A 27,859-nucleotide genomic window follows, 5' to 3' on the forward strand; every position below is an offset into this window, starting at 1 on the left:
GGTGCATAAAAAGGAGTGTGGCCAGCAGGTCGAGGGAGATTATCCTCCCTTTCTGCTCCACCCTAGTGAGGCCACATCTGGAGTACTGCATCCAGTTCTGGGCTCCCCAGTTCAAGAGAGACAGGGAACTGCTTGAGCAAGTCCAGTGGAGAGCTATGGAGATGATCAGGGGACTGGAGCATCTCCCTTATGAGGAAAGGCTGAGAGACTTGTTCAGCCTGGAGAAGAGAAGACTGAGCGGGGATCTTGTAAATGCTTATAAATATCTAAAAGGTAGGTGTCAAGAGGATGAGACTGGACTCTTTTCAGTGGTGCCCAATGACAGGACAAGGGGCAATGGGCACAAGTTGGAACACAGGAAGTTCCAGCTAAACATGAGAAAAAGCTTCTTTCCTGTGAGGGTGCCAGAGCAGTGGAACAGGCTGCCCAGGGAGGCTGTGGAGTCTCCTTCCCTGGAGACATTCAAAACCTGCCTGGACACGTTCCTGTGCCACCTGATCTAGGTGTGCCTGCTCAAGCAGGGGGGTTGATGAGATGGTCTTCAGAGGTCCCTTCCAGCCCCTACCATTCTGTGATTCTGTGATAACATGTGAACAATACTGCTGCTGTTGGAGGAATTTTGTTAATGCCGCTGGTAGGGTTTTTGTGGTTTTTTTTTCTTTTTCTCATCACCATCCCTTTTTGTTTTGGCCAAAATAGGTTTCCTGTAACAAAAACCCCTTGTTTCAAATCAGTAGAGCAATGAGTTTTGGCCTGCCACAGCACCAGGTGGCTTTTCTGACACTGCAGGGTTAGTCGTCAAGAGGAGATTAACCTACTTCACTGGAGAATTGGAATCAGCTTCCCATGATGTATTTATATTTCTGGCCAAAAAAGGACATATAATGATAAAATTTGTGTAGGGAGCCAACTGGTGATACTGTTGTCCCAACATCCATTAGCTTTAATTGCTGGAGTGATTGATGTACTTGACAACACAGATGGAACATGCAGAGTGTCAGCCAAGTTTTCTGTCATCCACAAGGGTATGGCAGAACTTTTGCTCTGCATGTCTCTCTTCTGCTGTCTTTTCCTCCTCTTAAAACCACTCAGACTTATATGTGAGTGCAGCATTAAATGCACTGAAGGAGATCTTAGTGGCATGACTGAATAAATAACACTGATGCATCATTTCAGCACAAATGCACCGACGCATATAATCAGTGAGTTGATACCTGACTTCTTCAGCCTGTGTTGCAGCAGCCTGCCTCACATGGATAACATAATTACACTGCGTTCCTAGGTTTTGTGTAAGGTTCATGTGTACAAGAATGGGAGAAGACAGTCCCGTTCCTCAGCCCTTGCTCTGAGCAGATCAGATAGAAACCAGCTCCACTGGGCCCTGGCAGATGCCCTTTTGGTCATGGGGCTTATTTATTGGCTGAAATAAAACTGGCTGTTTATTCCAGAACAGTTTAGGTATAAACACAGCGATGATGTTACCTCTTTATTTTCGTACACCAATAAGTATTACATTTCCTGTGGGTGTTTCCAAGTTGCATTCACACTGGGGTCATAATGCAAGTGACAGAGCTGTTTCCACTAAATAGTGCTTCAGCTGTAAATACACACAAATTGATTAAAAAAGCAATTCTAACCCTCCTTTGAACTAGTGAGACAGAAATATGGGCTGGCCAAATCCATGTTTGTGGGTAAGATCACAGCAATGCAGTATAAAGGGAGATTGGACGGACACCAAGAGATCTGAGGATTTTCACAGAAAAGTGGAGGGAAAAGAGGGGAGCTTATTGCTTAAAGAGAGGTTGGAGAGTCAGGAGGACTTAACTGAGCACAGAGAGGACAAGATTCAGATAGAAAAGTGGGGTATGTGTGTAACAGAGAACGGGTCACAGAGAACAACAGTAGAGCACTGGTTCTGAGCCTGGAGAAGAAAACCAGAGAAGTCGTGGTAGCTGTTTTCAGGGGAAAACATGCTGGCCTGGAGTGGGAGAGAGCAGTTCTAGGTAATGCCAACAGCATAGTCCTGGATATGAAAGGGAGAGTTGGTGGGGGCCAGAGAACACATTTTTAGAACGTGAAGAACTAAAGAACTAGAAAGTAAAGCCAATGTCATGAGGAGGAAGATCCCTTGGGATGCAATCATAAGGACGTGTGGAGGCTATCAGAAGTTGAAGCATCCAGGAAACGTCTATGTCTGTGAAATGGGCAAGTGGAAGCTGAGGATGAAGAGGACAGAAGTTGGGAGGGTGATAAAATAATTTTGCTTTTTAAATATGCTCTCCTTTGAAGGTAGGGGCAGGACCCTATGCAGAAAGAAGTAGAAGCAACAAGGCAGCATGTAAATTGTCTGGTTGGGGGGATTTATTTTAAAAAAGAGTTGCTTAACATTGTTAGAGAAAAGAATGCTTATTGTACGGAAGGAAAACTTCCATCTTGGATGCTTTTCACTGGCAGGTCAGAAAGAAGATCAGAGAAATGAGGGCTGGGGTTTGAAAGGTCTGAAAGCAGATGACGACTCATCAAAGCTAATGGACCAGAAAACATGAAAGGGCCAAGTGTCAACATGAGAGAGAATGGGCTGCTGCTGAAGGAGATCAGATGATGGCTGAAGAGGGAGAAACTGGCTATTAAAAACAAAAATCAGAGAGAGTACTGTTTGATAAAAACAGTCATAGGAAAGACATCAGTGATAAGAAGAGAAGAATGAACCAAGGCTGAAATTTGAAGAGATATATAAAAGCAAAGAAATATGCACTTAAGGGTTGGGTGTATCATCATTGTAGAAGTAGAATTGGTTGAGTGGGGAAGACTGCAGGACAGAGAGAGTTAGCAAGACTTTAAAGAAGGTTGATAGGTAGGACAGGATGTAACAGCAGAACAAATGGAAAGAGAAGTGGCAGATGCAATCTGCTCAAAAGCTGGCAGAGACATTGCAAAGGAAAGAAGATGCAGAAAAGAGGAGCCTGATAGATCAAACAGAGATGGGTAAAGTTGGAGAATATGAAAGAAAGCAAGAAGAGAAGGACAAACAGAATTTAAAATAACTGAAGTGGTGGGATAAGCCATTCTTACAGGCTGTCTTCTGGGAGTTTGCAGTAGCTTCCTTGTCACAGGACCACCTCATGCAGATATTCAAGACAGACCTTTATTTCTGTGACGGCAGGCCACATGTTGCCGTGTTTTCTTGTTACATATTCACTTTTATAGGTGAATATGACAGTATTTGTACTGACATACTGCATCTGATTGCAGGGAAAAAAATAATCTTGTGACATGTCAATCACCAGGTGGCATTTGGAATGAAAAAAACAAAACAAAAAAATCCATTGTTTAATGTATATTCAAGGATGATTTCATAGAAATACTGTTGGAACAAATAATGCTTTGTGGGAACATACATATATGTGTGTGTTTGTGTATTTGTCCAGTAGCTTGAGATTTAGGAGCTCTAAGGATGAGAGGTGAGACTGTTGACACTTCTGTGACTATATAACAAGATTCACATTTGTCTAAGTTGTGTATGGATTGGAGATTGGACTAAAGGAATATAAATGCCTTTAGAAGCCTTCATATGCTAAATCCATCAACTGAGTTTGGCTGGAAAACCAGTATGCCCGAGAAACAACCTCATAAATCCATCGAGGAAGGATATCTGTGCCAGTAGCACTCCTGATTTAAGGAAAGAGTAAGCATCATATTAGGATACTGGAAGAGGCTTTGAAGGTTTCTTAATTATTTGCTTTTGTACTTTCAGATATATTGCTTTCAATTTGTTCTTTGCTCTGTTGTATGATTTATGCTATGCCCTTCCCTGAGCCCTTTAATGTGCTTTGTCTAATCTTGTATCCTTTACACTATAGTCACCCAGGATTATCCACCAAAGAATGCATGCCCGTTACTTAAAAGCAACACATGCACTGTGAGGCAGGACTCGTGCGGAAGCATGCTACTCTGGGTTGTAATTTAGGCAGCTCCAAAGCTCCACGCATTCTGGGATCTGCGTTTTGCAGTTCAAATTAGTTGACATCTTAGCTCAGCCTTGGTTGTGCATAGAAGTTAAGAGTCATGGTACACCTTGCCACAAAAACAGACAGCAAAGATACTTCTAGAAGATGAAAAATAAAATCCTAGTAAACTCTGGACAAAAAGAAACAAGAATAAAAGGTTCTTATATAAGTTCTGCACTGAAGAAAACAGAGCTAGTAGACAGTACAGATGAAAGTCTAATGTGTTTAAAGATGAAAATAATTTCTAGTGTCAGTACTCTTTTCTTCTTCTTTTCCCCTCTATGGCACTGGAGTCATTCTCAAAGACAGGCCATTAATCCTACTTACAGTGAGTGATGGTCATTTCAGCTGCAAGAGTGAGGTCATTGATTTATGGAGGTTATAGCTGCATTCGGGAGCATGAGAAGAAGGGAGAGAGTTGACTGAGATTTTTGTATAATGTGAGCATATTGGTTTTCCTTTAAACAAGGGTTTTCAAAATTCTGTTCCTAAGAGTCTTTGCAGCAGCCATTAGTTCTAACTGAAAAGCAGGACTGATATTGAATGGGAGACAGGAAAAAGGGCAGAGGAGGAATCAAGTCATAGAACCATAGAATGTCCTGAGTTGGAAGGGACCCACAAGGATCATCAAGTCCAACTCCTGTCCCTGCACAGGACAATGCCAAAATTCACAGCATGTGTCTGAGGGTGTTGTACAAGTGCTTCTTGAATATTGTCAGGCTTGGTGCCGTGAATACTGTAATTAACAGTGTGACAAGGGCTAACAGTACTTCCAAGATAACAGAATAATCTGGTTTCAGTTAATGAATAAAAAAATATGTGGAAAACATTTTTATATAAAAAGTACTAGCAATATGCCTCATTGTTTATTTAAACATAAATCCCCATTTGAGACAGAGCTAAAAGGTGCATAACTAATAACAGTCTTTTAAAGTACATGACCAAGCTTTTATTAGGAAGGCTGGTATTCTGTGTTGCTCTGAGGGAACCCAGAGCAGCTACGGACCACCTTTTTGCTGATGTGGCATAACACTAGTGACAAAAGGCACAGTAAGCCATCATTTGCAGTGTAAGCCTGATACAGTCTTTAGAATATATAGATTTAAGAAGTACTTCATTTCCTCTTTCTTTAAAGAAAACCATGTGCAATGGAGTAAGTCTTGCTCATCCTCATCCATTAGTCCACCCATAGGCATCTCATAGTCCATCCATAGTACCTCAAACTACCACTATACCTTGGGATCCGTACAGGACTTCAGGAGGTCCAGTTCAGTTCCTGTTGTCATAGAAAGCATTTCTTCATGCTCATCCAGCCCCAGATCCTGTTTGAGAGGGCTTTGGTCTTATTCTAATTGATGGAGAGTTTGTTTGCTGTCATTTCATTAGCACATAGCCATAGAAAACATCAACACTGGAAGCCTGTAACTAGAGACAGTGGTTTTCAGGAACAAAAGACACTGCAAAGGCATCTCAAGAGATTAGAATCATAGAATGTCCTGAGTTGGAAGGGACCCACAAGGATCATCAAGTCCAACTCCCATCCCTGCACAGGACAGCCCCAAATTCACACCATAACTCTGAGGGCGCGGTCCAAGTGCTTCTTGAATAGTGGCAGGCTTGGAGCTGTGACTGCCTCCCTGGGGAACCTGTTCCAGTGCTCCACCACCCTCTGGGTGAAGAACCTTTTCCAAATGTCCAACATAAACCTCCCCTGGTACATCTTCCTACCATTCCCTCGAGTCCTGTCATCGGTCACCAGAGAGGAGAGACCAGCGCCTGCCCCTCCTCCTCCCCTTGTGAGGAAGCTGCAGACCGCGATGAGGTCTGCCCTCAGCCTCCTCTTCTCCAGGCTGAACAATCCAAGGGACTTTAGCTGCTCCTGTACAGTTTTTCCTCTAAACCCTTCACCAGCTTCGTGGCCCTTCTCTGGACACTCTCCAGTAGCTTTATATCCTTAATGTCCTGTGGCGCCCAACACTGCATGCAGTAGTCAAGGTGAGGCCGCACCAGCACAGAGCAGAGCAGGACCATCACCTCCCTCGACCCGCTGCAATGCACTCCGGGGCACAGTTGGCCCTCTTGGCTGCCAGGGCACACTGTTGGCTCATGTTCAACTTGCTGTCCATCAGTACATTCAACTGAAGGAGGTTCAGCTCCAACAGAAAACACTTGAAAACAAGTATCTGCTGCTTCATGTAATGGAGTGGCAGGGAAAGAAAAGAATCTAACAATTGTTTTTAATATCTTCTCATTAGCCAAGTGTTACTCTTTTATGTACTCCAGGATAAAGTGGATCTAAGACTGGGGAATGGGAAATCGCGCAATTAACGATTTTCCATAAAGTTAACAACATAGAAGAGCTGAGATCAATTTTCAAAACAGTGAACTGTAGTTTGGGACATATGTACCTTGAAAAACACTTTTCTTCTTAATGCTTTGTGATAGCTAAAGTAAAACGAAAATGGGGTTTCCTTTGATATTAGTTTGAACTTTGTTCATTTGAGATAGTTTTTTGTGTAGGGTCTCTGACTGTACGGTAAATAAAAATATAAAAATGATGCCAGCAAGTTTGATCGACCATGTGGCTGACTGAACAGGATTTTGTTTGAGCAATGCAATGTGTGTGCTGCTGGTGCGTTCAACAAACATTAAAAGAAAAATCACACAACGCATCTCAGCATTGCCTCAGGCACATCACAAACTTTTAATAGACTAGGCTAGGAAAAATGATTAAAAATTTAGGTTTGATTCCTAGCTCTGCAGAACGTGGACCATTATTGCTCCTATATAAAAAAAGGGGAATACATTCCTTTACCTCATCCTTATTACCTGTAAGGAGGGAAGATGTAAAGGTAAAGCTTATAAATAGGCCTTGTGATCTTAACTGACAGAACTATTTTGGGTTATGGCAAGAAATCTGCAGCAAGATGTGCCAGGGTGTTTGACAAACTGAAGCCTGGACTCAATGTCCAATTTATTTCCAATGAACTATTTAAAAGGAATTTCAGCAGATACAAACTGTTGTACAGGTGAGCCACATCATCTCACCAGCTGCCTAAATCTGCTCTGGGAAGAATGAAGGCTAAGCTGTCAAACCCTTGCTTTGGTCGAATATCTGGATTTCGGGGCCCATTAGAATTTTTTTATGTGCTTGAGCACAGAACACTGTTACTTGCCATTTGTGATGGGACAGCCTTAAAAACTTCAGAGGGATAAATGTTAAGTGATTTGAAAGAGCCTTAAATATGCCAAGGGAACGTATTAATTCTTTATGTATCTGTAATGGTCCCAATTGCTGTGATTGCTTGCTATGCCCATTCCCGCCTGGTGTGCGAAGCTCTGCCTGGCCATCCTGGTCGCTTACCTCAACGGTACAGAGCAGCCAGTTCTCACGGGGCTGAAGCTGTGACTCCAGTTGTAACAAGTGAGGCTGTCTCCTGTACTGGTGTCTGTGTTGGTAATGGCACTTTCAAGTAACACAGTATTTGACGGTTTGTTTTCTAAGCTGTTTTACATTGAGAAGCCAGATGAAGACCAACGACAAATGAGAAGAGACGGAGACAGAAGATGGTTGGTAGAAACAGGCAGGTGTTCTTTATTTCACGTGGCACAGCATTAGGCAGACAACCCAAGAAACAGTTTCTAACAAAAACCAAAGCTATCACTTCCAGGAACCATCCCCCAAACAAGGGTCTACTGCCAACAGTGGCACTGAGATGTCCTTGCCTGTCCACTCTCATCTCCTCATAGTTTGCATACGCTTAGGCCGTATCTTAGCTGTGAGCATCCTTTCCAAGGAGACTAACTTCTTACGATACAATATCTTTAGACAGCATACATACTGTGCAGTATCACCAAAGTACAATCTCCTCAAGCCATGCTAAAATATAATGCTAACTCTGGAGAGAAGGCTGTGCTATCGCCTTGCATCTCTCTGAGGTAATACAATGCTGTTTCTTAGCTGACAACATGAGGGGCACCTGAGGGAAGATCAATATGGCTTCAGAGTCTATTTTTAAACTCCTGATGCAGTAGCGAGAACCTGGCATGCCGTCTGCTGAGATATAGGGCGAGTACCTCCTCCAACCCCGGTTGCCGCCGGGCACTGGCAGCACCAGAGAGCTGAGCCTACCATCACCAAGAGGGCCGAGAACATAGATGCTCTTGGACTAGGAGGAGAGATCAATCAGACCACAACAGACCATAATCTTTGCGTTAGTCATTAGGCAAGAGGTAAGCAATGACGGCGGTAGGGGGAGTTACATAGTTAGCACTCTGGATTAAAGGCATGAAGGATGGCTGGTGGAAGGAAGACGTTTTAGAGACTAAGGGCAAAGCTTTAAAAGCCTTGGGATATTACTTTTAATTATTATCTACAGGTTATTCTCTCTATATATACTATTTTTCTTTCTAAATTAAGAAAATAAACATTTATTAACAAGTCACTGGGTCAAATCCTGCTCTCCACTGAAGCCAAATCCATTGACTTCAATGTGAGGGAGCCCCGTGTAAACAACGAAGAGCAAATTTGGCCCTTTATGTCCTGAAAAGTCTGCTTGTACCCATTTCTTTCTATCCTGCAAGGAAATACAGATTGAAGGGTGAATTAATTGTTACGAATTCCTCTTGAATTGCCAGGGGAGCATCAACAAGATGTGGCAAAGGAGCAAGAAAAAGGAACAGATAAGTACTGCTTTAGAGAGAATTTTATCCATGTTTCAGAGCAAAAGTACAAAAAGAGAGTGGATCTGGATCAAGCGCTACTGGCCTTTACTTTCTAAGCAACCACAAAATCCTTCATATAGCTTCGGTGAAATGGTACACAACCAGAGAGAACAGAAGGAACCAAACACTCCTTTTCCTTTGCAAACATCACATGCCCAGAGGTAAACACCGTCATCCCTTTGGCTGCTCCGCTAACTCCAACTGTCTGCACGGTGCAGTGTCAGCTGCTGAAAACAAAACGTGTCTACTGTGCAGATGAGTAAACCTGTGGTGTCTTACAAACGTAACTTAACTTTTTGAATATTAAAAAACATTAAGTGCTTTTAGACACAGAACAATACAATTTTGGATGCATTTACCACTTTTATTTCACTATGCAGAAACATACATTCACCATGTGTTGTGATGTAGCTGACAGTGTAATGGACGCTATCCCTTCAGTGCGTATTATAGCTGGACACTAACGAGTTTTCGATGGACGTTCTGTACAGGTTAAGGCTTGACTCTGAACTAGATAGTAAATGCTGACCAGATTCTCAGACAGAGGGTTTTTTTTTTTCCTTTTTTTTTCCTCTGAGAACAAAAGGGAAATCAATAGAAAACCATCACGGTTATTTCAGATTAATAATTTTCTAATGCTGCAAACTAAGTAAAATACAGATTTATTTTTTTTTTCTCCAAAATAACTACATATAATTTACAAGGTTAGGATCTGTGAAGGGTGACTGGAAGCTGACTCTGAACAACGCTGACAAAAATCGTTAAAGTTAATATACTAAAATCATTACTACCTCATAAGGTATTCAGTCAGGTATAGAAAGCACACTTTGTAAGCATTTAAATATTTTGATAAGAGTAAAGATTTGTCATCATTTATCGGGCAGTAATAAAACCAGATGAAACAAATATAAGATTCAAGTCGTTTACTGAATAAACTGTGTTATTGGCACATCTAATGTGTGGCAAAACATTATACACAGTACCTATATAGCTTCTAGCATTTTGGGGGTAATCTTCATTTACAGTATCTGTAAACAAAAGGCTTGCCACCTAACAAATTTTAATTTGTTTAGACTTTCGTAAACTGTGAAAGGCATGAACTGTTTATGTGTTACATGAGATCACTGTTTATATTGTTTATGAACGTGCAGGTATAGCTGAAAACTTAGACATTTTAAGAAAATTAAAAATGCTGCTTTTCTGTAATTTTATCGTTGCTTCATGCAATATTGTTTAACTGATGCTGATTCAGATTGCTTTTTATGGGAAGGTATCTCTGCCAGTTTCTTTATTAACGGTCAAGATCAATTCTTCTGTACTGAAATTTTCCATAGACAGATACAAGTCAGTCAGGTTGGAACTGAGACTCCTTATAGGCTCTCGTATTCCTACTGGTGTGCATGTCTGGATTCATACGCAATCTAGGTTATTCCTGCAGGAAAGAGAACTGAGTTAATTATTTAAAGCAACTACTCTCTTGCAACAGAGATTTTCTCAATTTGTTCATGTAACAAAAGCTACTTGAAACCAGCATCACCCCAGTATAAGCAACTTGGCCCAAAGCCAAAATCCGCTGACGCCAATGGAAAGAATCAGTGACATCAACAGACTTTTAAGCAAGCCACATTACATTGTCTCCGAAACACTCAGCAGAATACCACAAGAATCATAGCTACTCACTCCTCAGTGACTGGTTCCACCTTCCAAATAAATAACAGATACTGAAATTCAGGGATTTTTAGGGTCTCTAGATCCAAAAGCAGGAGAGCAAAACAGCTTCAAAAGGTGCTGTGCATGATATTCTGTTACTTAGACCAAATGTTAGGGAATATATATTGTTTTAAGAATAAAATGCTGCTATTGATTTAAACAGATCGGAAAAGCAGCTTTTTTTTTTTCCTTCTGCATACAGCATTCAAAGCAATTTGTGCAATCGTGCTAGCATTAACGGCTTTTGCATAGCAGGTTAGTATGCATGACATGTTTCTGCACACAGAATAAATATAGTAATATTAAGACATTTGTTTACCCAGCCACAATTGGAGAGCATGCCTTTACTGAAAAAAAGCTTGACACAAAAAAGCTGCATTATCATCTCATCCTGATAAACAATGCTGCTTTAAAACATAAAATGTTCTTTCAAATACAAGAAAGCCAAGACATCCAAATACCGACACACTTATCAGGTTTCAAAGGAAAATCAAAAGCAACTTGGACCATTACCTTTGCAAGTTAGGAATTAAAGCTTAACTTGTAACGTATCTGCACGGGACATTTAAAAAGCAGCTGTAGATTCTTCCCTTGGCATTTTTAAGAAAAAAATGCATACCTTTAAGAACAAACTATTTTTGTTCTTAAATGACAAAAAAGCAGACAGCAGAATTTTTTTTTTTTAAACTTCAGAACTAGAAAATTAGACTATATCAAAGCATGGACAATGAGGACTTTCCAGAGAGCCAACAAAAGCAAATGAGGAGTTTCTCTTTCTCCAGCTGGCACCATGAAATGAGGACAGACGTTTAGAGCTGAACGTGGTTTACATTCAAATACCAGAACCGATAACCAGCACGAACGCAACTTGCAAATGCCAGTGAGAGAAAGCAAAGAGTTAGAGGTGAATTATGGTAGGAAAACAACCTTTGCAACATGCCAGCCCAGTAAATGCCTAGGAAAATCATCTCGTCATCTTACCTGTGGTCAATCCTCCCCATCTTCTGGTGTGATTTCTGTCTCTTTATGTACCACTACTTTGGTCACTGACATGTCAGGGTGCTGCTCTTTGGCTTCTTTAATTGCCTGAGCCAGCGCCTATCCCAAGGAAACCACAGAAGGGCAAAAACAAAAAGGAGGTGGAACATGCATGATCAGTAGCAAGGTGGAGAGATCCATGAGATATTACACAATTTACAAATGAGGAAAATGATTAAAATATGAAATATACCATCACTGATTTAACTACTAATCCAGTTAATTTTAAGGCATGCCAGTATGAATAGTATCTTTTAAAGCAATGTTTAGAAATGGTCTCTTTGGCAGTGTTCAGGGTAGCCTTTAGCAGCTTACAGATTTTACCTGATCATGATCAATATCTGCATCTCCTGTAATGACTATTCGTTTTTCAATTCTTGTCTCTGAGATGCCTCCTTTCACAGTCTAGATGGGAGGAACAAACGCATGTCAGTAACTTACTTGAAAGAGTGCTGCTACTCATGCAGAGAATGATCAGCGCAGGAACACAGACGTGACTGGACTGAACTAGCTCGAACAGCACGCACAGAGGGGACGACCCTGAACTGCAACCAGAGCAGCTCTGAAGTTGGCCTGCTCTGAATGGGCCAGACAACCTCCAGAGGTCCTTCCAACACACATAATTTTATGATTCTAACCAACCTGCCAACATGTCAGGAGAGACGTTTGTATGTCAAAAATGGCAGGTATTTACAGTAAATTCATCCCGTGAAGAAAAGAAAGGACATACAGACAGCTCATATTAAAACCTAGTGAAGTCCAACTGCAGGCTTCAGAAGGACATACAGGGTGGTACGGCCTCTGTATAGCTCATCTACTGAAGGGTGGATTTCACTGCAGAAAGATAAAATCCTGTCCTTAGTAAATATTGGTAGGAGAGCTGTCATGGCACTAAGGGTTTCTGCTTAAGGAGGAACTGTTATTTAGCTGCTATCTTGGACCTTGGAAGACCCAACATCATTTGCCTGGGCAGCCACAAGCTTTCTGTCTGGCTGTGGGTTTAAGGTACCACCCAGCCATGCCACCATGGCGTCTGAGCTGACTGAACAACCTGTTATGACTACGCAATACATATTTGCTATGTGCTTTCAACACCATGCAGGGATAACAGCTCAGGACACAAAGGCAGTACAGTCATGCCAGTGGAGCCTCATGTTCAGGCAAATTATTCCTCCCTGGCTACCATATGATGCCAATGATGCTACCCTGCTTCCAGTTCCAGAGAGTATTGCAGGTAACTCAAGTGTCTCCACACAGCAACATTTTGTGCTTGCATAGACTTTAGGACTTTCAGGACTCTACCAAGTCCTTGGATGATATGTTAATGAAGACAGTAAGCCCAAATACAGGTGAATGAAGACAGGTACCCAAAATAGACAGGATTTTGTCCAGAAAATACAAGCATGTGCCCACATGTTAGAATAAATAATAGAATTGAAGTTAAGAAAACATACACCATTGTGAAAAAACCCTCCCCATTTTCTGAGGACTCACTTTGGTGATATGTGTAGTGGTTGTAGTGCTGGTAGTTTCAGATGTGATAGTTTGTGCACTCATCAATACGCCTAGTTCTGAGTCAGCACTGCAATCCGCCTAAGGAACCAAAAGAGAAAACCAGTCATCAAAAACATGCTCCTGAGCACAGGGAGTCAAGAACTGGGCTGGCTGAACTTCCCTATTTCTACAGTTTTCCATAAAGTGAATATCTAGCGGTGAGGAAACAACTGCTATTAGGGTGATCACGTGTCAGTAGTTCTTTCTGCATCTGGAGATTCCCCTTCGCTTCTGGAAGGACAGGTGAGAAGCTGGGGCTTTGACATCTGTAGATTCATCCATATTCTCAAAAGGCCCTACACCAGGACATGAGAGTCACCCTGAGGTAAGCTATACTTACGTACACCCTCCTCATGGTAATGTTTAATACTTGAACAGCTTAGAACAGTTTACACTAAGGCATACCCTTAAAGATGGGTGAGGAAACATGAGTTTTTCCTTAAGGCCGTGTTAAATTAGACCCTGGGTTTTGCAGAATTTCTTACCTGAGAAGACTCATATGTAATAGTTTTTGTTTCTGTATGGACTACTGGCACTTCCTTTGTTGAAATTTCAAGGTTTTCCCCACCAGCAGAAACACTACTGAAACTGATAGTCTCAGTCTTCACAACTGGTGACTGTGAACAAAGAAAAAGGAATTGGAACATTTAGTTAAGCTTCTGGATTTCTCAGAATAGAGTTGTGTTGTGTTTTTTTTTTTTTCTTTTTCTCTGGAAAAGGAGGGGGAACAAGTAAAAAGTGCTCTGCATTTAAAAACCAGAAAAATCTCTTCATTATAATGGTATATACATGCATATAATGCTGTCAACTTTTTGAACTATCCTGGATTTCATGAAAACAAACTTCAGAAAATATGTAAACACTACAAGATCCAGTGGGCACACAGAGAAACAGAGGAGGTTCCCTCTGATCATCAGGAAACACTTTTTCTCTCTGAGGGTGAGCGAGTGCTGGCACAGGTCATCCACAGTGGCTGTGGAGTCTCCATCCTTGGGGATATTCAAAAGCCATCTGGACATGGTTCTGCGCAACTGGCTCTGGGTCACCCTGCTTGAGCAGGGGGGTTGGACCAGATGACCTCCACAGGTCCCTTCCAACCTCAGCCATTCTGGGATTATACATGTTCTTACACTGACCAAGAGAACGAATCCTACTCAGCCTTAGTCATCCATTCAGCTCTCAGAAAAAAAGAGCAAGAATATTTTTTTCCCTAAACACTCTGCAGAATAATTCTTGAAATTCCACTAATGGGGCTAAGATAAGGAACCTGGGCTATTTAAGACACTGTACACTTATTTACAATTGCGCCAAGCATGGGAAAAAAAAGCATTTTCTGTCTTTGAGGACACGTGGACTTTGCCTATCTTGATAGACTTTCCCAAAGAGAATGCCCGCTGAATTCTTCTTATCTATTGCATAAAAAGCCACCAAATTAGGTATTTCCCTGTAGCGTGGAAAGTGGTTTTAGGGAAAATATGCATGGCATTTTGCCAACACTGGAAACCAGCAACAAGCCTTGCAGGTGTCACACAAGGAGGAAATAAGAGAAGAAACAAACTGCCTGCTGTAGAGATGCAATCACGCAAGCTTGGTACGCTTTGCTTTCCACGACAGGAATAAATTTAGTCCACCGCTGCCTACATTTACAATTCAGCACAGACATGACCGATTTAATAATGAGTTACCTCAAAATGAGTTTTTCTTTCCGAAGACTCTGAAAGGTGGACTGCTGTGCTGTGCTCCTCCACTTGCTCACATGAAGCAGCAGCAGCAGCGATGCCTTCTTGTTTGGTTAGGGCTTTCCCAGCCTCCTCCCTTTTCTCCTCCTTCGCCCCCTCAGTCCCAGCAGAGCCCTCCTTCCCTTTCACGCCAGCAGCCACGGCCAACGCTGCCTCAGCCTGTGCATCCAGCGCAAGTCCGGCCGCTTTAGCAGGATCCCCGCTCTCATGCACATTCATCCCGTGTCTCTCCTCGATAACCACCGTCTCCTGTACAACCTTCTTCACTGTACCCTGAAGTGGCTGAACCACTTGCTTCATTTCACTGGAAGTTATCTCCTGAGATGTCGTCGTGTCTATTCGCTGTGGGGAAGGAGGAAAAAAAAGCCCTCAGCATCAGAAGCAGACAACACTACTTGCAATAGCTCCTCAGCTCAATGTTCTGTGAACGTAAATAAAAAAAAATGGGCATTACATTTTGCCAATTTAATTTCTCTCACGTTGCATGGATTTTTGTTCTCAGGACATTATCAGAGAGAAGAAATGAAAAACAAAGCAAGAATCACAATTTTTTGAAGTGACGAGAAATGCCACAGTAAGTGTTTTTGTCATTGATATTTTTGCGTGAGTTTTATAAAGGCAAAATACAGCACCCTGCAAAATGACCAAAATAAAGTGAAATGAGATAAAACCTGTTTTGTTTTGGGTTTGCTTTTTTTTGGGGGGGTGAAGTTTCTATTGTGGTCTACTGTAACAAAAGAAAAGGCACACCAATACATGCATTAGTTATATAGGTTCTGCGTTATGCATGAAAACTGGAAAGAAAAGAAAAGCAAAAGTAATCGCCGTGTGGTTATAATGTTGATGGAGGGAATTGAACGGCCACCTGAGCCCAGCTATGTGAAGTAGAAGTAACCCCTCCTATGAACTCAGTCGGTTTTCTGGCAGACTCTATTAAACTGAAGATATCTGAACCGTCCAAGGTTTTTTCACCGGTGGACTGTTTAGTCTAAATAGACAAAGAAATGTAGAGTCAAACACAGAAGAAAGGCAGACCCACATGCACAGACATATTAATTGCCAAAACCAGAGGCAGAGACGGAGGGAAGGGAGAGAAGGTTGCGGGGGCACGGAGAGGTTGGAAACAGGAAAAGAATGTGAAAATAAATCAGAGCAAATCCATAATGGCTGTGGTAAGCAATAGTTACGAAGCATAGTTGTTAGCGTTGGCATTTTGCTGGTTCAAGCAAACCTTTTTTTACCTTGTATTAACAAGCCACAGCAGCAATACTACATTTCAGTAACATGGATCTTTAAATAAACCAGAAAGGTTGAAAGCCTTACATAATGTCTGCTTCAGACTGTGTGACGGATTCAAGGTATGAGGGGAAAAAAAATAAGCTGGGTTGGCTGCTGTCAACATAAAGCCAGGCAGCAAGAGAACCAAAAGGTAGGGTGGTGTGAGGGGTTTGCCTAAAACAAGTCATGCTTTAATCTTTAAACTGTGGCGTGAAGTCAAAGCCACTTGTTACCACTACTTTTGACGCAGACGACTCGGTAACATAGTGAGCAGTAGCAATGGTAAATGGCTGTTCTCTGGAATATCTCCACTCAGACAGGCTCTTATCTCTCCGGGCAAATGCCCCTGCTTTTACAGCTTCACTGCCAAGGTGTTTTTCTGCTTTCCCAAGCTGCAAGCTTCCCAGTGTACCATGTAACTGCAAATCCTGGTCCATCTTTAGTGTCTTTTTCAAACTCTCCTCTTCAGGACTTTGGAACTGAGATTCTGCTTCCTTTATGGGTGTCAGAGAGTCGGACAGCTTTCTTTTTGTGCTCTGCATGTCGGATCCCCGCCTGGCTTTCTCATCAGTGACAGGCTCGAGGATTTCATACTCAGCCACTACAGGAATGATTTTCACCGATTCTTGCACTTCCCTTTCCATTTTTTGCAAAGCTTCTATGGAAGGCTGTACTGCTTTCTCGCCCTCTTTAGCTTTACTTGTCATGGTTACAATTTTCCCAGATACAGTATCATAGGACTTTCCTAGGGTGAACATTTTCTGCTTATTCTCCTCTTTGGATTGTATTTCACTTTCCAAGTCCTCAAAGCTCTGCATTAGAATGGTACTGGATTTTAATATCTCAGGTGGAAAGGCAGTTTTACTGCTCACAGTCACTACTTTGTACGCCAGATTTTTTTTCGATTCACCATCAACTACCTCAGAGGGTATTTTGTCTATAATAACCCAATCCTCAGTGCCCTATATTTGAGATATAAAAGCTAAATTAGAATATCTGAAGGTTTATCTCTACTTCAGGAGCACTAAAATATGAAGACTTTTAAGAAATCCATGCTGCCTCTTCTGAAAGCATATAATAACTTTTACCATTGTAACTCTTAGAGCAGTTATTAAACAAATAAACAGCATCACCTTAGGCAAAGTATGATTCCTTTGTAGACTCCCTCCCCTTAGACACCCATATAATGTGGACACAAAAAGTTACTTTTGCCACACTATTTCTGTAGTAATTTGAAGCCAGGTAGTGTTTTAGTGCATCATTTAAAACGATGACTAAAATCATTATGAGGTTAGAAATCATATATCGCAATGGTTCGTAATGCTACAGTCAAGAACAAACGACAAAAATACTGCACATAAGCCCATTCAACTGTTCCCCAGTTGTGACAAACACGCTCTTGAGGTTTTGGAATAGTATGCATTTGTACGTAGCTGTAGCCTGCACTGAATTTCCTTGTTTTCATTAGAATAACATCAATCCCCTTCAGCATTGTTGAAATTGAGTAGTACAACACAGCGAATGCTGTACTATAGATACTGAACTGAACTTAACGCAGCATCTTTTTTCTCTTTATGCAAATATGCTATGTGATTTGCTTTAGCTATGCAATCAGCATCCAGTTATTTGACCTTAAGACCATTACTTCTGTATTTAACTACACAAATGTGCTAGTTTAAAATTGAATGAATTAAAAATAACCTCTAGGGATGATGGGATACTTTTCTGGATAATGATTTGATGAGAAGTAACCAAAGTGCCAGCAGATTCTCCTTCCTGCAGCTTCTTCTCTATCACACTTGGCTAATAGAAAAACCAATAAAAATACACAGTTCACCATCACACAGCATAATCTGAATTCACTTGACAGTATAAAGGAAATTCATTCTAATGACAGAAGTGCCCGATTTGCCACAATGTTCTCAGTGAGGTTTATGCTGGAAATGCATGCACAACTGCAAACAACACCCACAAATAGCGCCGTGCAAGGAGATTCCTAACTAGCAGAGGAATCAGTCTCTATTAGGAAGCCATAAGCTCTGGAGGGTACTTAATTCCTCAAAGTTTGGCTCCCAGATTACATCTCCCTCTGGAACTTATGTAATAAACAAATAAATAAATAAAATTCGCTTGGAAAGGAAAAAAAGATAATAAAATAAGAAATCATTGCCAGCCTATCAGACTGCAATTCAAGAAAGTATTATTTGTTTTTACCTGCAGTTCAAGGAATGTAGTACCTCCCTTCTGCAAAAATATGATTTTTTCTGATTTTTCTCTTTCTTCTTTGGTCTAATGTCAGGGGAATAAATGGTTTTAGTAAATGGAGGGTATATAGCCCACTAAACAATTGCTCATCATAGTTCTCCACTCTACAAATTAATTGCATGGTAAATTAGGAAACAGAATGAAACAGAACAATTTCACAGCAAAGAAGTTTCCAGTAAGAAGTGAAATCATTGTCTCTCTGTGATGGCTGTAAAGCAGACACGAGCATGCTGTTTGTGTAGCAGGAAAAAACAGTAAATTGAATAACACCGGGTGTGGATGGACTGTATTAATTTCATCCTCCATTATTCATTTAACTGTGCCTGGTGCCAACTTCCATGGCTTCCATCAATAGCCTGTAACAGGTCCCTCTGCCTTCACCTGGACTCAGCTCTTTCCTGAGTTCGCAGCCCTCCCTGTTGAAGCATGCAGAAGGGCTGCTCTGCAAAGATTTCAGCTCTTTTCTCCTTACAGGTGCAAGAGGCCTCAGAATCTTGTTCCCATGCAGGAAGCTAACCATTGCTGTACTATCCTCTACAGCACAACACCAAAATCCTCACCTTTAGCCCATCTGTGCCTTCCCAAGGCTGTGAGAATGAGAAACACACCTCTGCAACTTGACCAACTGGGACATTTTCAAATGTTGGTAAGACTCAATTTCCTAAGGCACCGTTCCTAGTGTACTGTTTTAAATACATATATTCCACATACTCCACATACAAGAGGAAAGGTATGCGTTTAAAGAAAGGTATAAAACTTGTAGAAACCTGAGACAGAAAGGGAGAAACGGCTCACCTCCCTGACCGCAATGAGATGCGTAACTTCCTTATTTCTGAAGTGCTAGTTTAACCCAGTCCTGGTCAGACTAAACATTGTCAAGGAGTTTGTTAATATGATGGCTTTCATGTTCTGCAGCTAACTGGCCACCATTATGGCAGATATTTAAAACTATGTTTTTCATAACTAAAGAAAAACAAATATTTCCCCTATTATTGTAAGAAACCAACTGGTGACTAGACAGGCTTAAAGTCAAACTGACTGAACCCACGTTTTGAAAAGCCTTATTTTCCCTTGTGTTCTTGTTTTATTATACTAAAGAGCTACAGGAACCAACACTGAATATATTTTTAAAGTGGATATGCTAAGTTAAACGTGTAACTTGTTTGACTAGAAGCAGCTACTACATAACGCAGTTCTACATGCTCTCTATCATGACCACCTCTGCATTTCTTAGTAGATATCAAGGTGCTGATTTTGACCTATGCACAGCTTCAGATTTTTCCTGAAATACTGCTCTCCCAGCAGGACATGTGAACTGAAACCACCCCGCTTAGCAGGACCAAAAAGGATGGTCAGATGTTATCTACAGCAGGGACCCCTTAGTGCCAGAAGTCACCCCAGAGTTAGGCTCTGATAGCTCAAAATCCACTCACACTTTTTCCACAGAAATGCCTTAATTTGGATACGATTCTGTGGAACAGCTGTAGTTTACTTAGATCCATATAAGATACAGTAACTGGACATTGCTTTTGAGCAAGTTCTTTTCTTCCGGTAAGAGAAGAGGTACCAGATAAGGATAACTCTTGCCCTTTTCCTTTCCAAATGAAGCGTGCATTTCCTCAGGGCGAAGCCTACATAACCGTAATGCTTTGCTACTGCTTGTGCGTTTTAACTAAAAATTGTTATTAAATTTCTAAAGTAATAAAGACTTGAAATGAACTAGGGGGGAAGGGGGCTTATAAGTTTACTTCACCTGCTTGCCTTTGGTTCAGGCTCAGCTAGCCAGCCGCCCCCTTTCAACAGTTCCTTACGTCTTTAGTATTTTAAATGTATCTTGTTTATTATACTTAAAATTTTACTTTTGAGAAAGAAAACCTATATTTTCAACGACAACCAAACTAACATTATCGTAGGATCTGTTATGATTCCTGAACAAGGCAGCAGGAGCAACATTAAGACTCCTCAGTGCTCTCTCCAAAAGGTAAGCTTTGGGCACCCAGTCTGCGTTTTAGGTATTTTAATGCACCTTGATGGCCACTCTAATGCTTGTCTGATGTCTGTATCAGCCACTGGTTAGATGGACATAATGTGGGATAAGAGGAGCTGGGGCCTTTTCCTTGGCAACACCCCTTTCCCTAAGAGGAGAAGTTGCTGTGTTACCTGGGTGCCTGCAGGGATTCTTGTCCCCAGAGAGCTGCAGGTCTGCAATGCCAACCTCTAAGGTGGGAAAGCAGAAGACTCTTTCAAATTATACTTTCCGGCCAATTTTTGCAGAGTTCCTTACAACATTACATCAGTGCTGAGCTGACAGAAACAAATTTTATGATGACCATTTATTGGTCTGCAATGCTAAAAGTAAGTGGTAACCATAGAGAGGATTCCTGTGAGACAGAAACCAGATATCTATCCACAATAGAATAATTTTTTTAAAAAATTCTCTTATTGCAGACCACACAAGCGTATTTCTTTTTGCTCCACTGGATTTAAACCAAGAATCTGCTTTTTTTGAAGATCTATTATGGCAATGTGAATGTTACACTGTTACCTCTACATCTTATTATCTACCCATAAACTAAATAAAAGGCAGCTTTTTAATCGGCAAGTTTCTTGCAAATCCTTCAAGATTGCACAGTGAGCAAGACTTTTTCATGCGTGCACACTGCATGAAAATGCACACGCTTAGCAATCTGCATTGGGTCTTCAACAAAATGGTATCCAGCAGACTGCAGCAACTACCAGGTCGCTTATGGAACTGGCCAAGCAGGTCTAATTATCATCATTATTTCTTCCCCACCTTCAGAGATGGAGAGAGTTCTGTCCTTTGCTCTGTATTTTCTTGCCAAGCTTAGTACCCCAAGCCATCCTGCTACACTGCTGCTCCCAGCCAGTCACCATTATTTAAATTTTCTCTCCATCACCTTCACAGTTTCCTTTCAAGCATGGCTGGACTTCCTCAAGCTCACTGAACCCATAAGGAAGCCTGAGTTTCACACCCTCAGAGACACCTAATTCTGCCACGCGGCTTACAGCGAATTCCATACTTTAACTATATATATCTCTCTCTCTCTCTCTAAATGAGGTATCTGCTCTTCCTTGCATGTTTGCTGCTAGAGCCTGAGTGCTGAGAAAAAGGGAGCAGCACCTCTAACTACGGGCTCTAATCTAGTGAGAGCTATTATAAGTAAAAACGAACAGACAAATACGTAATGAAGCCTTTCAGCTCACGCTGACCTCTTCAGGCACTAGTGGTTCAATCATAGGAGCTTCCTCCTGCCTTGCTGCAAGTCGAACGGGAGATGTGGAAAGCCTCTTCTCCCACTCATTAGACACAGCCGTTTCTGTGGAGGTTTCCAAGAAGGTGCGTTTCAGCTCGCTTATATTGGTCTGATGTTTCATCAGATCTTCCTGGGTTTTGTCTAGGTCCTGGACAGTTTTAAAAGAATAGAGCAGTTTGTAATACATCCTAAGCCAACCAAATTTTTGAGCCAAAACACACAGCTTGGTTAGTAATGGGGGAGGTAACATCTCAGGGAGCCGGGGAGCACAGCACTAACACAACACTCTGTGAAAATGTGGCATTTTGAAAGATAACAGCATAGCATATCTCGTACAAGTGGGTATAAAAATACTCTTAAAGAGCTTATCCGTATCACTATAATTTACACCTGATAGAGAGGCTTCAAACATACATATGCGCGTGGACGCACACACACATACGTGCACGCATATATATATTTATAGTCAAGTTAGAGGAGTCATCATAATCTGAGAAAAAAATATCTATTTGATTTATTAGCAGGTGGGAGTACACAGTTCATGCATCATAGTGCAGATTCACGGTTTACCACTAAAACTAACACACATGTACGTACATGCACTGGTATATACCAATACCAACCTCTAACATAAGATTACTATGTTTGACATACACATTTTCACCCTGTATTCGCTTAATCAGACTATTCTGAAAGAAGTGAAAAAGAAAGGGAAAGGTAAGGGACACAGTATTGAAAGGATACAAAATGCTGTTTCTACACATTTCTTCACAGAGAACTGACAGTAACATGCTGAGAGAGGTGAACACCTCCAACATTGATACTTGAGCAACACCTGGGCCTTTCGTTTCTGTACCTGTGCCTTTAGATCTCCGTCCTCCTCTTGATCCGACTGCCAGCATGAGAAAGATTGGAAAACAACACCTTACCCACTCATATGGCTGAAGGCTTTACAAAAATTGTTGAGAGGAACAGGCTAGGTTAAGGTCACATTTTCTCTATGCTAAGGGCTTAAGGAGGAGGAGCAGACACACTGGTTGACTTTGCACAGGTCTCCTAACTCAGAGCAAGCCTCCTCTTCTCAAGCTTGTTAATTGTGAATGAAGGAACGTTAAAATTTTTCCTTTGGTGTGCTCCATGTTTACAGATCTCTATTCAGGGAGCAGCACTTGGACCTTCTCACCGAGATCATGGCTGGTTTAGGACCAAATGGCAACAGCAAATTCTTTGGAAGTCCATAATCCCGGAGTATAAACATAGGATATCTCTTGGACCACAGGCAAAGCTTTGCATCAACTCATCATGGGTAAACCACCCACAACACTTTCTACACAATGAAGCACATTTTATTTGCTTAAAATGCTATTTAAGTGCCTTTATTTGTATAATTTCATTTAATATTTAGCCTGTATATATCCTTTCAGGATCTATCTGCAGTGGTGGTCTTCTCGAATGGCATATACATCACATTCACCTCAGCTCACGTTTTCAAAAGCAATGCAGTATGGACTGCCCAAGCAGCCCCGTTTCTGAGGGCTGAATTTTCAGATGACAAGTATACCACACTTTTTGAAAATCAGGTACCCATAGGGAAAAATTGAGGTTCACATCATCTTCTCCTCTAAAATAAAGACGAAAGCTAGGGAGATTACCATGCATTTTTGATTAATAAAGTGAACATTTTAAATGTCACGGTTTTAGGATTATGTTTTACTTTCTGTATGGCTCAAGGCCTGAAGTCATACAAAAGGCACTTCAAAGCATTTTGTACCCCTGACTTGTCTCAACAGTCTTTATGTTGTTGCTCCATTTGGATTCTTTTAATGCTTGTGTCACTATTTTATTGTTAATTTTTCATATAGTCCTAATCAGTCAAATGACCCATGGGAGAATCTTTATCCGTTCATAACTTTAATACTCAGTTCAAATCTATTCTATTTACAGCCAAGGCCAAATTGCCCTCACACGCCCTACAGAGAATTTTTCCTTTATGATAATTTTAACAGTCTGAAATGTTAATGACATCCTACTGAAAACCTACAGTAGTGTTTGTGGTAAGACTCTGTCTTCTATGAGATGTCAGACCAAATTCAGCTCGCGTTTGCAGCTGCAACCATGTTAATTACGAAAACATTACTTGCACTTCACTGAAGTCACATACGGTTGAATTTGCCTGCACAATCTATACCACGTTGTGGATATGAGGCTTCTCAGTGCAAAGAAAATTGCAATTTTTAAATTTTCCTCCTCTGAAGACAATACCTGGACTACTGGTGGCAATACCTGAAGATGACAGGTGAAATTACATTCAAGGAAAACCTTAGATATTTATAATCTGGAAATATTTTTATTCAGAAAATTTGAAAACTGCCCTTTACTGCCGCCTTCCCCTCCCCTCTCTCTCTCACAGAGGCTGCAGATTTTAAGACCAAACAAGCTAACTGAACAACCCAGGGCCCATTCTGGCCAGCATGACCATCCCCTGGTGGGCAGCACTGGTGTGGGTGACACTGCCACCACCCCGCTCTCTGCACAGCACAGAGGCCTCGCAGTTTCCAAAGCAAAGGCAGAAATAAGGGAACCCATAGGGAGCACTGAAAACTCAACTCGCCGAGCGAAGCTCTCGCGCACGCACATGCACACACACGCACAGAGGGGTCCTGAACTGCTGTGGGAGACATGCAGTTTGGCGCTTGGGGTTGGGAAGAGATGAGGCAAAATGCTCTCCCCTGCCATAACTGGGTGCCGGCAACTGTACAAACCTCGGTGGCAGTGGTCTCACCATCAGCTGCAGTATCCGTCTGCTCACTGTCAGTCTATTTGGTTAGACAAGTAACCGGGTCCCAAGAGGAAGGCAGGAATAAAGAATAAACCCAGCTCATCAGTACACGTGGCTCACATGGGGAACTGTTAAATTCAACATCCCTGCGAACTGCATTAGCATTGCTTTTCAAACCACGCACAAGTCAAAGAAGCAAAATAAAAGTGCTATATTAGTAAACAGAACAGACTCAGAGGAAGACTCGAGGCGTACTGTACACAGTATATGGCTTTACTGGAACAAATTTATAAGCCAAACAAAATATTACTGGAAAAGCGTTATTTGATCTTTTTTTTTTTTTTCTTAAGAAAGCCAGGTGGCTTTACAGAAAAAAAAGGGGGAAAAAAGCTAATATTTTCTAACAAACTTTTCCTCCCATATGCTTTTTTTAAAGAAAATTATTCATCAAAGTTTTGTTCTAGCCAATGTAGATTAATGTGGTATTTGACTTTTTATCTGGAGGGGGAAAAGGTAATTAAAAAAAAAGGCTACTTGAACAGTCACCTGACTTTCAGCCCCTCATTTGTACAGAAGTTGTTCTTGTCTCCACATTTATACACCATGAGGCTGTCTGCATTACCAAGAAGTTCAAATAACCATACCCCCAGCCCATCTACTGCCTGTCTGCAGAGTAATGATAAGGCTCAGATCCCACTCGGTTCCAATAAAGAGCAGCTGATATTGTTAATGATAGTAAAAAGAAAGAAAACTGCTATTAAAAGAATCAAAAATACTTCTCATTCCATTTAAGAATATGGATGAAAGCAGGAGAAAAATAAAAGTGACTCCCCCCACCCCAAAAACACTTACTAGGTACAAGTGATAAAAATGAAACAAAGCACAGCATTGCACAGACTGATCTATCCCTGCTTTGCTCGACACCGTGAAGAACATTTTAGTGGCGAACACAAGTGTCGAGATTTAATAGAGAGTTGAGTGCAGATTACTACAGACTGAGAAGAGAATTCAGGCAACTACTTTTGATGTTATGCAAGCTTATGGAAAAACTAGGAAGTAAAGAAAGTGCTCCCTGCTGCTCCAGATTGACACATCCAAGTTGTTTTAACATCAGTGAAAGCTCTGGTTTTGATTAGTGATTTTCTGTGGTCCTTAGATAATCTAAAGTAACCCAGGCAGGTAAATTAAAGCTAGGACAGGAGAGCTCATCCTCAGATCACATCAGTGTGAAACAAGAGAAAAAAAGCAACCTACAGTTGGATGGAGTTATCAGTCTTAACTTTGAACTTCCTATCTTCTGTGATTTTCTGACAACTCCAATGTTTCATAAAACTGCTTTTTTCATTGCTTTGTTGTCTACCATTCCTTCCTTTGAATAATTTTTATTGCTTGTATAACAGGCAGAAGAATAAGTGGGCATTTCGGACTATTCGGTTAGTGCATGAATGCAAGTTATATGTAATTTTTCAAGCAATAACCACTCACTAGACGGACCACTTATTTTTAATTTAAACTGTAATGCTGAAATAGTCTACCTAGCTGGTCCAATTGCTTTCACCAAAGTGTTAGGAAATTGTTTTTTTTTAATTAGTGAAGGATCTCACATCTTTATAACATAAGCAATTGTAAAGGTATGGCAATATTAAAAAAAACAAACTATGCATCGTCACTCTTATTTACAAAAAAAAAAAAGAGGAAAGAGGATACTGAATCTAGGCATTTAGTCAATAGAAATATTAGGTGCTAAGGTACAAACACAGAACCTAATGAAATCTAACGGGTGAGATTCTGTCTCTGCATGGAATGCCTCCAGATGGACTGCTCAAGGGAGAATGCAGCTCAGCAACATATGAGATGGGTTTAGGGTACTGGTTGCAGCCTTCTGTGTCACTGTGTGCGATCTTTTGTGAACTGGGGGGAAAAAAGGTTTCTATTTCTTTTACCGCAACAGCAATGAAATCCGAAATAAGGCATAATATTCGCTTTATTGCAGCATACATGTCCACTAATAAGCCAATCAACAGCCATGGAGTCAAAGTCGTCATTACTGAGTTACTTGAAATAAAGATCTGGGGTTATTGCAGAGCAGAGAATGGCGAATTAAGGCTCAGCAAGGCAGGTTTCCTCTGGAGCGGAGAGTAAGAAAGGTCGGGCCCAACTCCGAGACGGGCTGTAGCGCAGCTGCAGGTGGGGCTCATGGGTGGGCGAGGGATCGAGCAGGAAGGGAAGGCAGCTACCTCCTGAGATGCTGCGGCTGCACCTCCTCTTACTTGCGATCGTAATTGCTGTGATTTGTTTTGCCAATGTAATGCAGACATGCCCGAGTTTAAAACATATTCACTTTCATGCAATATTTTGAACAAGAAATACCCCCTGGATTAGGCACAAGTCTGTGTTGTCTGCCAGGAAGCACTGCCAGAGTAATCGCCCTCATAAAAGAGCGACACTAAAAAGCCTATTTTATACATTTTTATGCTCAATACTTCCTAACTTTAGTAACGCAAAGTAGTGATGATTTCTGAAAGAGGAACAGACCAATCTATTACATAAACACTGCCTTGTTATTGCCTCTGGAGGTGGCACTGTATTAGTGCTGTTATTGCTATTAGATTAATCCAAGTGCAGAGCTAATGCAAATTGAGACCTAAATGCTATCTCGAAAAGAGGACACGAAATGAGACAGCAACATTTCAGGATTTGCACATTATTATTTAGTTGTTAGGCATCACAGAGCCAAAAGTGTTTTTACAAGATAAATTGATGCGGCTTTTGGCTTTCCATGAAAAGGAAATGAAATCCTGCACCAAGTCTTACAAAACCAAGAGTGGCAGATTACACAAATGTTTAGGTGTGCAAGCTGGTTAACTGAAGACAACTCCTGCAACTGCATCGACAGGTGGCCAAGATGGCTTTTTACAAATGGCCAACTAGTCTGTGATTATCTCATGTGGGGTCTTTTTACATACAAAGCAAAACTGTATTTTCACATTTGAAGAGGAAGTGGAAAAAGAAAAAATGAGGAAAAAAAGAACTCATTGGTTTATTCTGTCAACAGAGAATAACTAGGCACCAGCAAAAACTGAGATGCCAGTTACTGTGTTACTTAAACAAGCAGATTCCTTTCCTTCTTCTGGATCTATTATCATATCCACAGTTCCCAGAACCACCGTGGACTCCTCCTGCAGTTGGGTTTATCTACCTGTGATAATCCTGGTGGCTTGAGGCATCGGTATTGGCACTGCTAATATAACACTGCCAATGGCAAGACAGCCCACATGGCATGCTCCCTGAACAGCTGCAGGACAGCTGTCCCAATCTGACCTCTCACTGATATGCTCGATTTAAGCATAGGAAAACAATTTAATCTATAGCAGAGGTGGGATCAAGGCTGAAAGTCCAGATCCAGGTTTCACTGAACCAGAAAGCCTTTTCTGGGTTCGGGCTACAGCTGATGGCCTCTTGCAAAAAGCTGAGTCCACCTGAATTTTG

At 41.3% G+C, this 27,859-nt stretch overlaps 2 protein-coding genes across 22 annotated transcripts in view; both read right to left on the reverse strand.

The window, feature by feature from the left end:
* Positions 1 to 7,575: 7,575 nt before the first annotated feature.
* The window catches only part of EPB41L3 (erythrocyte membrane protein band 4.1 like 3), a 144,097-nt gene continuing 123,813 nt past the window's right edge, over positions 7,576 to 27,859 (reverse strand). For 7 of the 21 annotated variants that reach the window (XM_064442958.1, XM_064442949.1, XM_064442947.1 and 4 more), the window contains 13 exons: positions 24,354 to 24,407; positions 22,448 to 22,483; positions 22,215 to 22,280; positions 21,548 to 21,739; positions 18,266 to 18,340; positions 17,753 to 17,854; positions 15,639 to 15,761; positions 14,720 to 15,115; positions 13,520 to 13,651; positions 12,975 to 13,073; positions 11,805 to 11,885; positions 11,424 to 11,540; positions 7,576 to 10,164 (listed from right to left, as the gene is read on the reverse strand). In XM_064442958.1, the coding sequence (XP_064299028.1) occupies positions 11,430 to 11,540; positions 11,805 to 11,885; positions 12,975 to 13,073; positions 13,520 to 13,651; positions 14,720 to 15,115; positions 15,639 to 15,761; positions 17,753 to 17,854; positions 18,266 to 18,340; positions 21,548 to 21,739; positions 22,215 to 22,280; positions 22,448 to 22,483; positions 24,354 to 24,407 (1,467 nt within the window). In that variant the 3' untranslated portion in view covers positions 7,576 to 10,164; positions 11,424 to 11,429. The remainder of the gene's footprint in view (positions 10,165 to 11,423; positions 11,541 to 11,804; positions 11,886 to 12,974; positions 13,074 to 13,519; positions 13,652 to 14,719; positions 15,116 to 15,638; positions 15,762 to 17,752; positions 17,855 to 18,265; positions 18,341 to 21,547; positions 21,740 to 22,214; positions 22,281 to 22,447; positions 22,484 to 24,353; positions 24,408 to 27,859) is intronic. The other 14 variants (XM_064442951.1, XM_064442955.1, XM_064442963.1 and 11 more) reach the window with 10 other exon arrangements.
* Positions 15,769 to 17,543, reverse strand: LOC135312190 (uncharacterized). Its single transcript, XM_064445322.1, has 2 exons — positions 17,445 to 17,543; positions 15,769 to 17,013 (listed from the first exon to the last, which is right to left on the reverse strand). The coding sequence occupies exons 1-2, from the start codon at positions 17,541 to 17,543 to the stop codon at positions 16,243 to 16,245; spliced, it is 870 nt and encodes a 289-aa protein (XP_064301392.1). The 3' UTR covers positions 15,769 to 16,242.

Source organism: Phalacrocorax carbo, chromosome 2, assembly GCF_963921805.1.
Source record: "Phalacrocorax carbo chromosome 2, bPhaCar2.1, whole genome shotgun sequence".
In the NCBI taxonomy this organism is placed as follows: domain Eukaryota; kingdom Metazoa; phylum Chordata; class Aves; order Suliformes; family Phalacrocoracidae; genus Phalacrocorax; species Phalacrocorax carbo.